Source organism: Chrysemys picta, chromosome 14 (genome assembly GCF_011386835.1).
Source record: "Chrysemys picta bellii isolate R12L10 chromosome 14, ASM1138683v2, whole genome shotgun sequence".
In the NCBI taxonomy this organism is placed as follows: Eukaryota; Metazoa; Chordata; order Testudines; family Emydidae; genus Chrysemys; species Chrysemys picta.
The window spans coordinates 39,944,201-39,958,297 of NC_088804.1; the positions used below are offsets into that span (position 1 = coordinate 39,944,201).

Sequence of the window (14,097 nt, forward strand, 5' to 3'; positions counted from 1 at the left end):
CTCGCTTGTGGACGCATTTCTCCTCCCCTGGATGGAACATCTGCTGTAAGCGTTCCCACTTGTACAAAAGGTCCTGCTCAAGATCTGCAGAGACAGGGTGATCATAATGGTGGCGCTGGCGTGGCCTCACCGACACAGACACACCACGCTCCTGGAGCTGTCAGTGGACATCCCAATCATACTGCCACAGGTCCCATCCCATATTGCCACTGATCACCCAAGACCATGGTTGGCTTCATCACCCCAACCTCCAGTCCCTTCATCTCACAGCCTGGAAGCTTCATGGCTAAACCCCATGGAACTCATGTGCTCTGAGCCTGTTAGGGAGGTCTTGCTTGGTAGCAGGAAGTCCTCCACTAGGGCCACCTACCTGTCCAAGTGGAAAAGATTTACAATCTGGTGCGCTCAGGGCTGCACATCTCCAATGCAGGCGCCCATACCGCTCATCTGGGACTACCTACTGTACTTGAAACAGCAAGGTCATCATCCGTCAAGGTGCACTTGGCAGCCATTTCTGCCTTCCATCTGGGAGCAGCTGGGCATTCCGTCTTTGCCAACCCCATGGTTGGGCATTTCCTGAAAGATCTGGAAAGGCTGTACCCGCAGGTTAGACAACCAGTCCCAGCGTGGGACCTCAACCTGGTCCTTTCCAGACTAATGGGACCCCCATTTGAACCCCCTGGCGACTTGCTTCTATACCTATCATGGAAGGTGGCCTTCTTAGTCGCCCATGTGACTGTCTGTCCATACCATTTGTAGGGCTTCCATCACCATATTATTTAGGTAGGAATTGCATGATCTAACTGCACACATGTGCATGCATGGTTCTGAAAATCTGAGCCCAAAATTTGTTCTCTCTCCCTAGTTTAAAATCTGCTTCTTGCCTCCTCACCCCTGTTTAGCTTATGAGTGCAGTGGTTTACAAAATTCTCTCATTTGTGAGCTATTTCACTCTAAACAGGTGTCCTCATCTTTTTCCAGTGTTTCAGTATTACTACCTGTTACACTGGTGATATAGTGAAATGTATCCATTATCTGTTTGTAACAGAGAGAGGCCTCCTTTCCCTATTCTTCCTCAACATGGCAAATTCTGAGGCTTCCTTAATGTACAGCCCCAGTACGCAACATCTGTTTCCATATGCTCTTGGCATGCAAGCATTGACTCCCCTAGCATGAGCAACTTGCTGCAGTTCTGATCACCATGTCTCCAACAGCTTATATTGTTTGATTCCTGTTTGTATAGAGTGACAGTTAGCCTGAGATGTCCCATGAATTACTTTGTAAAACTTAAACCTTACCCTGCTGTATTATGCTGCCAATTCCAAATAGTGTATACCCTTCCCCTCAACCCCAGAATCCACCTGCAATTTGTTGATTTACCTCTACTGGAGGCAGTGTGCGACCTGAAGAAGTGTTTAAATGTATTCATTAATGAAATTTGAACATATGGAAGAAGCATATATGTAAATCCAGGGTTACAAGAGTGATTGCCACAGTATAGTATGTGACAATATATCTTATCTGGAAAGCTTTGGCACATAGTGACAGCTGAGATGTACTCAGAGAGAAAACACAACTGCTTTTACTGGATGTTATTGAAAAAAATTATGAACCTATTTCTGTGTATACAGCATATTAGTTTGTAGGGCAATAGATGACACTCAGAAAAATGTGGTTTCAGTATTTACAGTACAGAATGTGCTTTCATTTTGCTGACACCTACGGAAAGGAAAATATTCTACAGCAACAGATAGTTTCAGTCAATTTTCTGCCTCCTTTCTGAGGCAAAATGTAGTAGTTGTAAAACAGTCTCGAAAAAGGATATTTGCTTGCTGTCAGTTGCCAGTGAGAACTTTTGGGGCTTGCCGTGCTTCTGTAATGGGCTCTTTGATGCCAATTCTTTCCTGACTTTAGTTCGCCTTTGTTCATTTTCTGGTTGCTCTTTGAACAAATATGCAGCTAATTTAGATCATCAGTAAACAGAACCAGTGTTGTTAAAATGGTGATGGCTTAATCCATATAATGAACCAAATAGATTATATATAAAAGGTGGTAAGATATGCATATGAATAAGTGAAATTCCTCAAGAACTTCCATTTATTTAAAAATTAAAAGAAAGCAGCAAACATTATAATATTTACAGGCTTGCGAATCTAGAATTTTAGCCCTTTCAGCCCCAGTCTAGCAAAGCACTTAGACACAGGTTTAACTTTAACCACACGAGCAGTCCCCATGATTTCAGTGGGACTACACAAAAGCTTGAGGTTAAACACATGTTTATCAGGGTCTTAATGGAAGGCTTGATGATAAAACTATAGCTGGTTGTTGAGAAGAGAGACAATTTGTGTCAAGAGAGGGGGCATAAGAAGCAACTGTATATTAAAAATCAGAAATTTAGACTCAAAATAATGTTTTACATGTTGAGCCTATTAGAATAGGATATTCAGTTAAATATATTATTAGCAATCTTTCAATTAGCAAAGTCCTGTGAACAGGCCGACAAAATAAAAAGCACGAAGGAAGCCTAAAGAGAGCTTTATTGGTTTAACAAAAACGGTTGTCTTTCCATTCTAGGAATTTAGGGTGACCTCATAGTCAGCTGAGATTAATTGGAAACTCAGTGCTGTGTTGCTGGGCATATTGATTGGTTTAGTTGAGAAGCATCCAACTCAATTTTCGATCAGAAATTGGACTAAGTAGTAGCTGTGGGTTTTGTAACATGACTCTTTCATCATTAAGGTAGTTAGATGGGATTTAATTGCAATATTGCCAAACCCAAAAGTTTAATCATGACTCAGCCCCTCAGAATCAACATTTTAAAGAATAATATACATATTTTTTTGCCTTATAGTTTTTGAAACTTTAGGGTTTATTCTTTCAAGCTTTTTCCCTTCAAGTGTGAGGGCTAGAAACTTCTTTTTTTTTTTAATGAAAAATGAGATTACCGTATAATCAGCTGACTTCAGGCAACTGAGGCTTTAAGTAAAACACCAAATATTGCAAGATTTGCAATAGAATCATGAGAATTGGCAATGCAGTATTGGGAACTCGTGAAAATGCTGATAATGCCTTCTGTGTTTCTTTCCCATTATTTTTAACCATACTGTCCTGGAAACTGAAACCATTCCTGTTACAGTTGAAACACAACCCTATGTTTGGTGCTTGCTTCTTCTGTTTCTCTTGAAACTAGGCCCATGTTTACTGCAAAGCTTACGAACCTGGACTGCGTTTGCAGCAAAACCAAACCAATGAGCTTCACTGGAAAATCTTTATGCAGCTTAACTCACAGGATCCTTTTATTTTTACACAGTGGATGGGGAAACCAAAATAATCTGTTGAAACGGCTATGTTAGGAAAGTGTAGAAAAGCTTCCTTAGAATGACCTGACTTGATAGCACTAGGAATACCTTCAAAAGGTCACTTCCTTCATCTTGCAATTTACAGTTTGGTGATTTTGAAGACTCAGCAGACATGCTCTAGAACAGTGGTTTTCAAACTTTTTTCCTCGTGACCCAGTTGAAGAAAATTGTTGGTTCCCGTGACCCAATATGATTATATCTTTTGACTAGAGTTTTCATAAAATCATAATATTGCAGTACATTCCAGCTTAACCCACTTTACATAACTAACACTAGACACTAGCCTTAGTAAGCCTATGGTAAGGAGTGTGGGAGGTGGCCCAGGGTAGGGCAGAGGGTAGGGTGAGGGCTCTGTCTGGGGGTGAGGCCTGTGAGGTGGGGCTGGGGATGAGGGGTTCAGGTTGCAGGAGGGGGCTAAGGGCTGGGGCAGAGGGTTGGGATGCGGGGGAGGTGAGGGCTCTGGCTGGGGATGCGGGCTCTGGGGTGGGGCCAGGGATGAGTTTGGGGTGCAGGCAGGCTGCCCCAGGGTTGGGGCCGGAAGACTTCTCCCTGCCCCCGCTTCCCAGCCCTCTCCCTGCCAGAAGCAGCTAGCTCTGGAGTAGCGGCCTCTCTCTCTCTCCCTGCCAGCAGGCAGCTCTGAGCTCTCTTCCCCTGCCCGCAGGAGCATGGAGTTCCGGGGAAAGGGGCCTTCTCTCCCGGCCGGCAGCAGTGAGCTCCGGGGTCAGGGGAGAGGCCCGCAGGAGCCCTGCAAGCCCCAACTTGCTTCCCTCCTCAGTTCCCACCCACCCCCTACCTCTGTTCTCTCCAGGTCCCTGCTGTGCGGCCCTTTAGAGCTGAAGCGGAGCAACAATCGTTATAGTTTGAATTAGCAAGTTACCCAGTGTCTAACATTCCATGACCCAGTATTGGCTCGCGACCTGTACTTTGAAAAACACTGCTTTAGAAGGCCATTAAAAAAACCCCCCAAAACCCCACTTTAGTTTATATATCAATCCTGTTAGAGAATTAGTCCTGGCATCTAGTCACCATTAGTTTTTTAGAAATTGTGACTGTAGGGGCGATTTAAATATAGTTTTGTCCATATTTGGCCAAGGACCAACTCATCTATCAAATTTTCAGTACTGTGCATCTCAAACTTGATGGTGCCATTTCCACAAATGCACATGCAAATTGGGAAATTGCATCTACTGGTGGCCAGTTAAATACACAACTGATCATTTGCACACATTCAGTTACTTGATTTGTGTGTGGTAATTTGTGTGATGGTTGCTGTAATTGCACACAACTGCAGTTTTGATAATCTCTGCCATTGAGCATCTCATGTTCCTTGCGGTGACTTTGGGCACTTATCAACAGATGCTATTTCGTACAATGCCTTCATCTCCTTGAATGTGTGAGAGTCCTTGCAGCCCCATGTAGATAAGTGCATTTCATACAGACTATGGATTTATATTCTGTCCTATCCTTTTCTGTTTTTTCCCCCTCTTTCTAGGTCACCTTTTCTATAAATTTGGAATTACAGAGTCCGACTGGTACCGGATCAAGCAGAGCATAGACTCCAAATGCCGGACAGCTTGGCGGCGAAAACAGCGAGGCCAGAGTCTTGCAGTGAAAAGTTTTTCCAGGCGAACGCCTTCCTCTTCATCTTATAGTGGCTCAGGTAAAAGAAACATTGGAGAAATGGAAATTTACCCTAAACATTTCCTTTGTCTTTCAAAATACTTGAAAACAAAATTAGCTTCTATTAATCTACATTTACAACAGGCTCATATGTAGACACTACAAATTGCAGTATCTTTATGTAGCTATAATGTACTATCTATACTTGAATATAAACTGAGAAAGAGATGATGAAATTTCAAGTGATCATTTTGGAATAAGACTGTGGCTTGTTGCAGCTTTTCTTGCAAGTAGAGTTTAATGTTGACAAACAGACGTGTGTGTGTGTATGTGTGTGTTTCTGGCATGAGATGGAGGAAGGGAAGCCATCCACCAAACCGTCAATAAATATGTTCTTGTTTTGAAATGAAAATTGTAACTGATTTCAGGAGGTAAGAAACATAATAGTTTCAATGGGTTATATACTTATGTCTCAACTCCTTTCTGCAATAATATTCTGGTTTGATTGCCCCTTCCCCAACCCCAAACAAAAATGTTGGCTGTTTAAATACAAAATCCTCTTATACTAATAATTTATGTACAAGTTCATGCCATTATGGAGTATACCCACTACGTGGTAACCAGATTGTTAAGCTTTTTCAGTAGAGGGGCTGTATATTTATCTGTGATTAAGATTCATAATAAAAATAAAAGAAAAATGAATCTTGTTAAAAAAGTCTTTTTCACAGTATGTTCATACAGTTTATTAGGACGTGTTTAATTTTGTTCACAAAATATTTACCAGCTATCCTTAAAAATCTAGTAGGCAGTGTGTTTCCACATAGATACAGGAATGAACAATAATAAAATGAAAAATGTTGACCTAGGAAATATTCTCATGGGACATTTTTGGCTCATGCTTATATTAAATGCAGCATTTTGGAGGTGAGCCCAAAGAAGAGGAAGTAAATTTGCTTGCCTCCATGAAGTATTTGGTTGCATGTTAACACTAACCGCTGTATCTTATGCAAAAATATCAAAATCTGCTTTCAAGGGACAATTTTATATACTGAAACTTGAAATAATTTCCAGAATTCTCCGATTAAAACAACTAATCAGCATAATGATTACCATAAACTATATTTATTGATGGGATTTTATTTTGAAGCTCTCTTTGCAATCTGTTTTCTTTATACAAAATGCAATAGTTGTAGACCTTATAGCCACATTAGCATGTACATATTGACTAGTGTTGGAGTTCATTATGGAAAGCTATTAATCATTAATCTGCTGGGTGAAAAAAGGACCAACAGTGAGATGTAAATTCCACAGATGCAGGTCGAGGGCATTTATATTAACTATATTAACTCAAGAGGCAGTAGTCTCCTATCTAAACAAAAACTGCATTCTCTTTCTGTCTCTTTCTGTTATAGTCTTTAAAGATGTCTTTTTATCCTGAATGTGATAAAGTTCTACTGAAACATCTGCACATTTAGCTTTCAGGGAAATGAGACTCTCTTTGCCAGTGGTGGGACACAGACAGTAATAGTAGCCTCCATTTTTGATAAATGTGGATGAAATGTTCCATGGATTTCATGGTTTCTGTGTCTTACGTTTTCCTCAGAAAATGGTTGATCCTACTTCCTGGGAGTGTTTGAGGTGCTGCGTGAAGCCACCAGGTACCTTCACATCCAGGAACTATGAAAACACTGTTAAGAAAAAGTAGCAAACTCTGGTCAGGCTCTGCTGCTGCTCTGAAAACATTTATGGCATCCCAAGAACAAGTGGGAGCAGTAGTATTTCACCTGAAGCTTCTCCAGCAGCGATTTGAAAAGAGTGGAAGAGGTATAACGAGAGCAGGAAGGAAGGGATAAGAGGCAGGATGAGAGTATAGGGAAAAGGAAGAGGGGAAAGATTTTTTTTTTTTAATTGATTCATGCAGTGTTTGGAGGGATGGGGGGAGGAGATAACTTTTGGATGACAGAGTTGTAATTCCATCTCAGTGTTCAGGTAAATACATGAACCACTTAGGCTTTGCTTTTGTGGTTTGACATCCCTGGAACCTCTCGGTTGAATTACAGGTCCATAATTCATAGGCATCTGTTACTTATTATATACACTGTATAATGGATGTGGCAAAATTCCCATTGCCAGCTAGTAGGGAAAATAAGTCATATTTTACAGCTCTGAAGTAATCTAAGGTCTGTATTTCACAGTTATGACAACATAGCTGTCAAATATGGCTTTTTAAAGTGTTACATATGAACCCAGACAACTTTTTATGGTAGCATTTGCTTCAGGGAGCAATTTAAGGTGAGCCTTGAATGGTCTGAAATTCAGCTACTTGAGAAACTCTCTCTTTCCCTATTTTTTGTCCAGGCTGTTAAGATAAGCTTGAGTGTTCCTTTAGTCAGGTCTTAGGATACAACACTATGAGATAGATTGCAGGGTCTTCTCAATACATGTCCTTCCCTCACCTATGGAACTCTCTCATCCTGCTTGTTAGCTGGAGTTGATATATTACTGCTTTCATGTCATACTAAGGTGCACCTGCGTAGACAGATATTTAGTTTAGAATTTTGCTCTGGGCTGGTCAATGAATGTTGCCATTGGGCAACAATAACAGTAATGACTGGACTGTCTAGTGTAGATGCTTCTGTTTGATTTAATTAAATTGTAGATACTGTTAGGTGACTAAGTACAATGAGTGATCTATATAAATAGGTATATAATGTGTATTTTAATTAAACATCATCTACCTTTCGGGTAAAATATGGTAGCTGCTTCACACAGTAGAGGAAGACTATGACTTACATAAAAAATACATCTCAGGATTAGTCTGCCATCAAAAACCATTCAGTTTTCTTTCTGTGTTCACTGTGATGTCATCAAAACATTCTGAAGAGTGTGTGGCCTTATAGCTCAGTTTATTGTGGAGTATTACAGTGATTAGCAGGAGTCGTAATCTTTGCACAGTCGTCAATAATAGTAATTATTATTTTCAATGCACACTTTTGTGCGCTCAAATAAGTAAAAAAGAGAGTCTAAATTTGACAGGATGTGATAAGTGAGGGTCATAAACAGACCAGGAAAGTGGGGTGGGAGAGGAAGGACAAAGTTTACAGTAATATCTCAAAATTAATCAATAAGGCACGGTCATATCTACATAGTTTCTTTAAACTAGTTTCTCTATGTTTCTTTTAATGCTTCATAGGCTTCATAAGACAAGGTGGGTGAGGTAATATCTCTTATTGGACCAGCTTCTGTTGATGAGAGAGACAACATTCGAGCTTACACGGAGCTCTTCTTCAAGTCTGGAAAATGTAGAGGGTCACAGTTGTCTTGTAAATATTTGAGGCAGGCAGCGATGCTGTCATTGTGAGGGATGTTGGTATATCGGGAAGTGACATATATGGCGGTGAGGATGGTGTTCTGAGGGAGATAGTTAACATTGTGGAGTTTGCGGAAGAAGTCAGTTGTGTCCTGGAGGAAGCTGGCCCTTTGTGTAGTGAGTGGTTTGAGAATGGGTTCTATGAGTGCTGACATTTCTTCAGTGAGAGTGTCGTGGCCAGTTATGATGGGTCTGCCTGGGTTCCCTGGTTGAAGGGCCTTGGAGTGGATTTGTGGGGGACGAGTTTGTAGAGTGTTTCTTGGAGGTGTTTGGGGAAAGATTTGATGATATCCTTAAATTCCTGGGTAAATTGTGGTGTGGGGTCTTCTTTGATTTCCATATACTAGGTGATGTCAGACAGTTGTCAGTTGGCCTTATTAATGTAGTCGTCATGGTTGAGCACTATGATGGCACCCCCTTTGTCTGTTGGTTTGATCACTACCTGGTGGTTAGATTTCAGGGACTGTATAGCTGTCCCCTTGGCTTCATGGCAGAACAGAGCTTTTAGGATAGATGTGTGACGGGTTGGATCACAGAAACCCCCCTGGGAGCTGTCACCTGATGTGCAAGGACTACCCCTGCTCCTGTCTTCCCTGCCAGCTCAGAACTCCAGCACCCTGTCTTGCTGAGCCAGACACTCCCGTCTGCTCCAGCAAAGACCCAGGGTCTGAATTACTTGCCCCAAAGCTGCAGGTTTACCTGAAAACAGCTCACAGAAGTGTGCTTGTCTTTAGCACTCAGATGCTCAACTCCCAATGGGGTCTAAACCCAAATAAATTCATTTTACCCTGTATAAAGCTTATGCAGGGTAAACTCATAAATTGTTCGCCCTCTATAACACTGATAGAGAGATATGCACCGTTGTTTGCTCCCCCAGGTATTAATACATACTCTGAGTTAATTAATAAGTAAAAGTGATTTTATTAAATACAGAAAGTAGGATTTAAGTGGTTCCAAGTAGTAACAGACTAGACATAGATTTTACTTTGTTCTATCAAACTAAATACAGATAAACTCATCCTTAGAGATGCTTCAGTAAGTTTTTTCCTCAGACTGGACACCTTCCAGGCCTGGGCACAATTCTTTCCTCTGGTACAGCTCTTGTTCCAGCTTAGATGGTAGCTAGGGGATTCTTCATGATGGCTCTTCTCCTCTCTTTGTTCTGTTCCACCCCTTTATATATCTTTTGCATAAGGCGGGAACCCTTTGTCCCTCTGGGTTTCCACCCCCCCTCACTGGAAAAGCACCAGGTTAAAGATGAATTCCAGTTCAGGTGACATGATCATATGTCACTGCAAGATTTCATTACTCACTTGCCAGCACACACACATACAGGAAGACTAACAGGTAAGCACAGCCATTTGCAGACAATGGTCCTGGTTAATGGGAGTCATCAAGATTCCAAACCATCATTAATGGCCCACACTTTGCATGATTACAATAGGCCCTCAGAGTTATATTCTATATTTCTAGTTTTAGATATAAGAGTGGTAGATTTCTACAAATAGGATGATCACACTCAGTAGCTTATAAGCTTTGTAATGATACCTTACAAGAGACCTTTTGCATGAAGCATATCCCAGTTACATTATATTCACTTATCATATTTTTATAAAACCATATAGACTGCACAACGTCACAGGATGTAAATGAGGTGAGAGGTGGCTTGGTTGAATAGGTTTAGGAAGCTTGTCTCATGCATAGGTGGCAGCACATAGGAAGGTCTACAGTATAGTAAAATAATATATTGAACACTGCCATTACGGTATTTAACAGTAAAATTATTCTACAGCAGAAATCATAGTTGAACAGTAGCATGGACATCCAATAAGTGGATGTTATTCTTGACTAAATTTTCCCTTTAATATGTGTTTAGAGTCCAAGATACTTTTTATCTTCCATCCACAAATCCGTTTCCCATGATGCATACAGAAGACAAGAATGTTCGAGGTATGTACGATGGCCTTTGGTATGGAAAACACATTTTTTTAATACCTGTTTATTTTGTAGATCCCATTCAGCTCTGAAATACAGCTAACTGCCATCCACTCCAAACTTGGTAGTACTCCAGTCCGTAGTGCAGGATAGCAGTTTAAATCAAATGCATAATTCAACCAATAAATAAAAATAATATTCCAGCCATGTTTTTCTTGTTGTGGACTGGAATGTTGTAGAGTCTGATCTGTCAAGGTTAGCTGTTCATACGGTTCCAAATATTTTTAACATTTTAAGCCTGAATAGCTTATCTCTGTTGTTGATGATGATAACTAGCAAACCAGCTGTATAAAAAGTCTTTTAGCTAGTGGATTTCTGGATAGGAAGAACTGAACTTCAAGAATCTCAGTGAATAACATATGTGTTTTAAAAACAAATAGTTTTTAACTGAGAATATCACTGATATATTTCTTTGCACAATACAAGGCATGTGTTGACGATTGATTTGGGTGCACTTCTACCACAGCACATTTTAAAATTAGTTTTAGAATTTTACATATGCTTTTGGCATCTTTTGGTGTCCCTAGCCTCTGTTGCAAGGAGCTGGGAATGGGTTCATTCCCTCTGAAGCACCTGGCATTGGCCACTGTCAAAAGACAGGATACTGAGCTAGATGGACCTTTGGTCTGACCCAGTATGGCCGTTCTTATGTTCTTAATTAACTAAATTGAATGAGTTTGCTAAAATGTAGTCAGCTTAAAAGCCATTGTCAATTTATTAAGGGCTAGACCTTTGCTCCTAGCCCCGAGCGTGGGGTTGTGTGTAACTGTGCTGCCCTAGGAGAAACTCTCGGGCAGAACTGTGACTCCCTCATTATTTCCATGAGCTTCCAGTTTACTTTGGCTCCCCCCAGTCCATACCTCTCCTCCATCCCTTTTCCATTCACTTGTTTGCATAGGGAGGAGGGGACTAGTAGCCCTACTCAACTTATCTACCTCCCTGTGCCTGGAGCAGCCATCTGAGCAGGCTGCGCAGTTAGGAGGGTGAGCCTTACAACCCCTTACTCCCCATACATCTGCGTTAGGCTGGGCCACAATGTGGGCTGAAGGCTTTAAAAGCTGAAACATCTCAAAACTGTTATCTGGGGAGAAATATTCTGCAAAGTCTGAATATTTATTTTATTTTTATTTATTTTATTTTAAAATCCACCACTCTGTTCCCCGAGACCCACATCTCCATTTCAGTGTGATCACGCCAGAGCACGGCATGTACACTGCCTGCCTGATCTGCTCCTTTTTCTCTGTGGAAGCAGCCGTCTAACAAAACACCGTGCATTTTATTCAGAGGAGAATATAATGAACTGGGCACACAGTAGCGGCACCCTAGTGCAAGTCCCTCGAGGGCTGGGTGTAACCAACCTGGTGTCCTGGAGGAAATAAACTATACAGCAAGTTCATGTAGTACTCTAGGTGGGGGAGCAATATAACGTTTACCAAATAATGAGGGACAAATTGAAAGACATTTTCTAAGCTTGTAAGAAAGCATTGCAGATAATGGAGAGTGGAAAAACTTTATTGACCCTTTCACCAGGTTCAAGGTGATAAAATAACTACTGGGCTATCTTGATTATCACTTCAAAAGTTTTTTTTTCTCTTACTTAATTGGTCAGAGTTGGTAAGACAGTTCCCACCTGTTCATGCTCTCTGTATGTGTGTATATATATCTCTTCAATATATGTTTCACTCTATATGCATCCGAAGAAGTGGGCTGTAGTCCACGAAAGCTTATGCTCTAATAAATTTGTTAGTCTCTAAGGTGCCACAAGTACTCCTGTTCTTTTTGCGTATACAGACTAACATGGCTGCTACTCTGAAACCTGTTGTTTTATAGCTCTGTTTAAACTCATTGGCTGCCAGATAGTTAATTCTTCTTAATATCCCCATTGGGAAGTGTTAGTGGGGGTTCAGAAAGTATTTCTGTATTCTTTTGAAAATGTATTTTCTTTCATATTATTTCTGCCAACTGATATGTGAAGTGGACGCACAGTGTCAGTTTGTCTGCATTGCACCCCAGCTGTTCTGAAAACATCATTTAGAAGCTTAAAAATATTTGTGAGGGTTTGGGAGGGGGTGTGTGCATGAGGGTTTACTATAGTCTCTGTATTAGCTGTTTTCCTGAGTTTTAGGTTAGTTTTTTCCCCCGAGTTTATTGATGAACCCGAATCTTTATTTGAATATAGTGAATGAAAGGGACTAATGAGGAAAAAGATCTAACGTAGAGCTGAATTACATACCGGTAATTAGCATGCAGTGATGTTTTTAATCACATACCTCTGAGGGCTGATTAATCTCAGAATAGCTTTCAATTATAAATCCCAGTGTCTGTGTTTCAGTCAGGGGATGCTTATTAGTACTTTTTTTTAAGTGCTGTAAAACAATGACGTTCTCTTCTGTATGGGACATTTGCTTGCCCTTGTTCGAAACTCGGCAAGTACAAAGTAATAGTTTAATACTTTTATATTTGGGAATGGTAAATATCTAACACGTCTCACCATCATTTAAACCAATATGTTCTATTAGTCCTGGCATTTCTTTTAAGAACACAGAAAGAGCTGTTCTATAATAGCTTTTGATGAAAATGCAGGCTCTAATTAATTTGTACTTTTATAATAACCAACCGTGTGGAAGAGAGCTTAATACATGACTGGGTTAAAATGCTTAACTACCTTCTTTTTGGTGGAAATGTGTGGTGGATGTGTTGAACTGCAACCATCCATGTTGATGTGGGTAGTGCTGCTGAATGGCATACTCTGAGGAGGGAGACAAGGATTATACTGAGCGTGTAATTGTAGGGGAACTGGATACATGGCTCAGAGGATTAGTAATGGGATCTAACATCTTTTATCTCTAGGTTGCTGGTCTGTCTGTAGTTCTGGTTTGTAGTAACCAAAGCTGTTACCATCTGATAGCTGTTCAGTATATGATTTGAAATGAATCTGATGTCAGTCTAGTTCCCAGCAGAGAGGTACAAAACTCGCCACTATTGCCCTCCTTGTTGGCAGTCCCAGCAGACTGGCTAAGGACTGGGGTAACCATGAAGACTGAACTGTTGGTGGGAATGTGGAAAAGCTTGCATGGTCACTGCCCTGCAGCATGTCCTATTACTCATAGACTCATAGACTTCAAGGTCAGAAGGGACCATTATGATCATCTGGTCTGACCCCCTGCGTGCTGCAGGCCACAAAACCGTCCCTACCCTTCCCTTGACTCTGCTGATTCTGTGAGCCAGTAAATGACTTCAATCTCCAGAGCGTCTGAGCTGGTATTTTTCACCATTACTGTAGTGTAGTCACTTCATTTTTTAAAATGTGATTTCCCGAAACCTATCTGGCTGTAACCTGGGTTCCTTTTTTGTGGGTCCGAAATGCCCATTATGAGAATTGAATTGTTACATGCTTCCTAGTCAAAATGATCTGGATACTTTCACATTTAAGGAGGCTGCACATGCTTGAGTTGCGTTCTTAGATGCTTGTGCTGGTTATCATTAGACATGTTAAGGTTATGAGTGAAATGTTCAAACTGAAGTCGTCTCTGCTTTTGCAGTACGGACAAGTTCATATGACGTGACTACCTTTATATCATATATCTTAAAAATAACAAATTTCCTCTTGTCTTTTCAATATATCACAATTAGAAGTTAGCTGTGCTGACCCTTGGTCGGTGATGCCTAGGACAGCATGAGATGTATACTACAGTTCTTAATCAGGCATTGTCAATGGGAGTTTTGCCTGAGTAATTATTGCATCGTGATACT

At 40.8% G+C, this 14,097-nt stretch overlaps 1 protein-coding gene across 7 annotated transcripts in view; it reads left to right on the plus strand.

Moving 5' to 3' along the window:
* Positions 1 to 14,097, plus strand: part of BANP (BTG3 associated nuclear protein) — a 251,959-nt gene that overhangs the window by 119,634 nt on the left and 118,228 nt on the right. For 6 of the 7 annotated variants that reach the window (XM_008168621.4, XM_042852096.2, XM_065567317.1 and 3 more), the window contains one exon: positions 4,852 to 5,019. In XM_008168621.4, the coding sequence (XP_008166843.1) occupies positions 4,852 to 5,019 (168 nt within the window). Of the gene's footprint in view, positions 1 to 4,851; positions 5,020 to 10,225; positions 10,300 to 14,097 lie in introns of all 7 variants that reach the window. The other variant, XM_065567319.1, reaches the window with a different exon arrangement.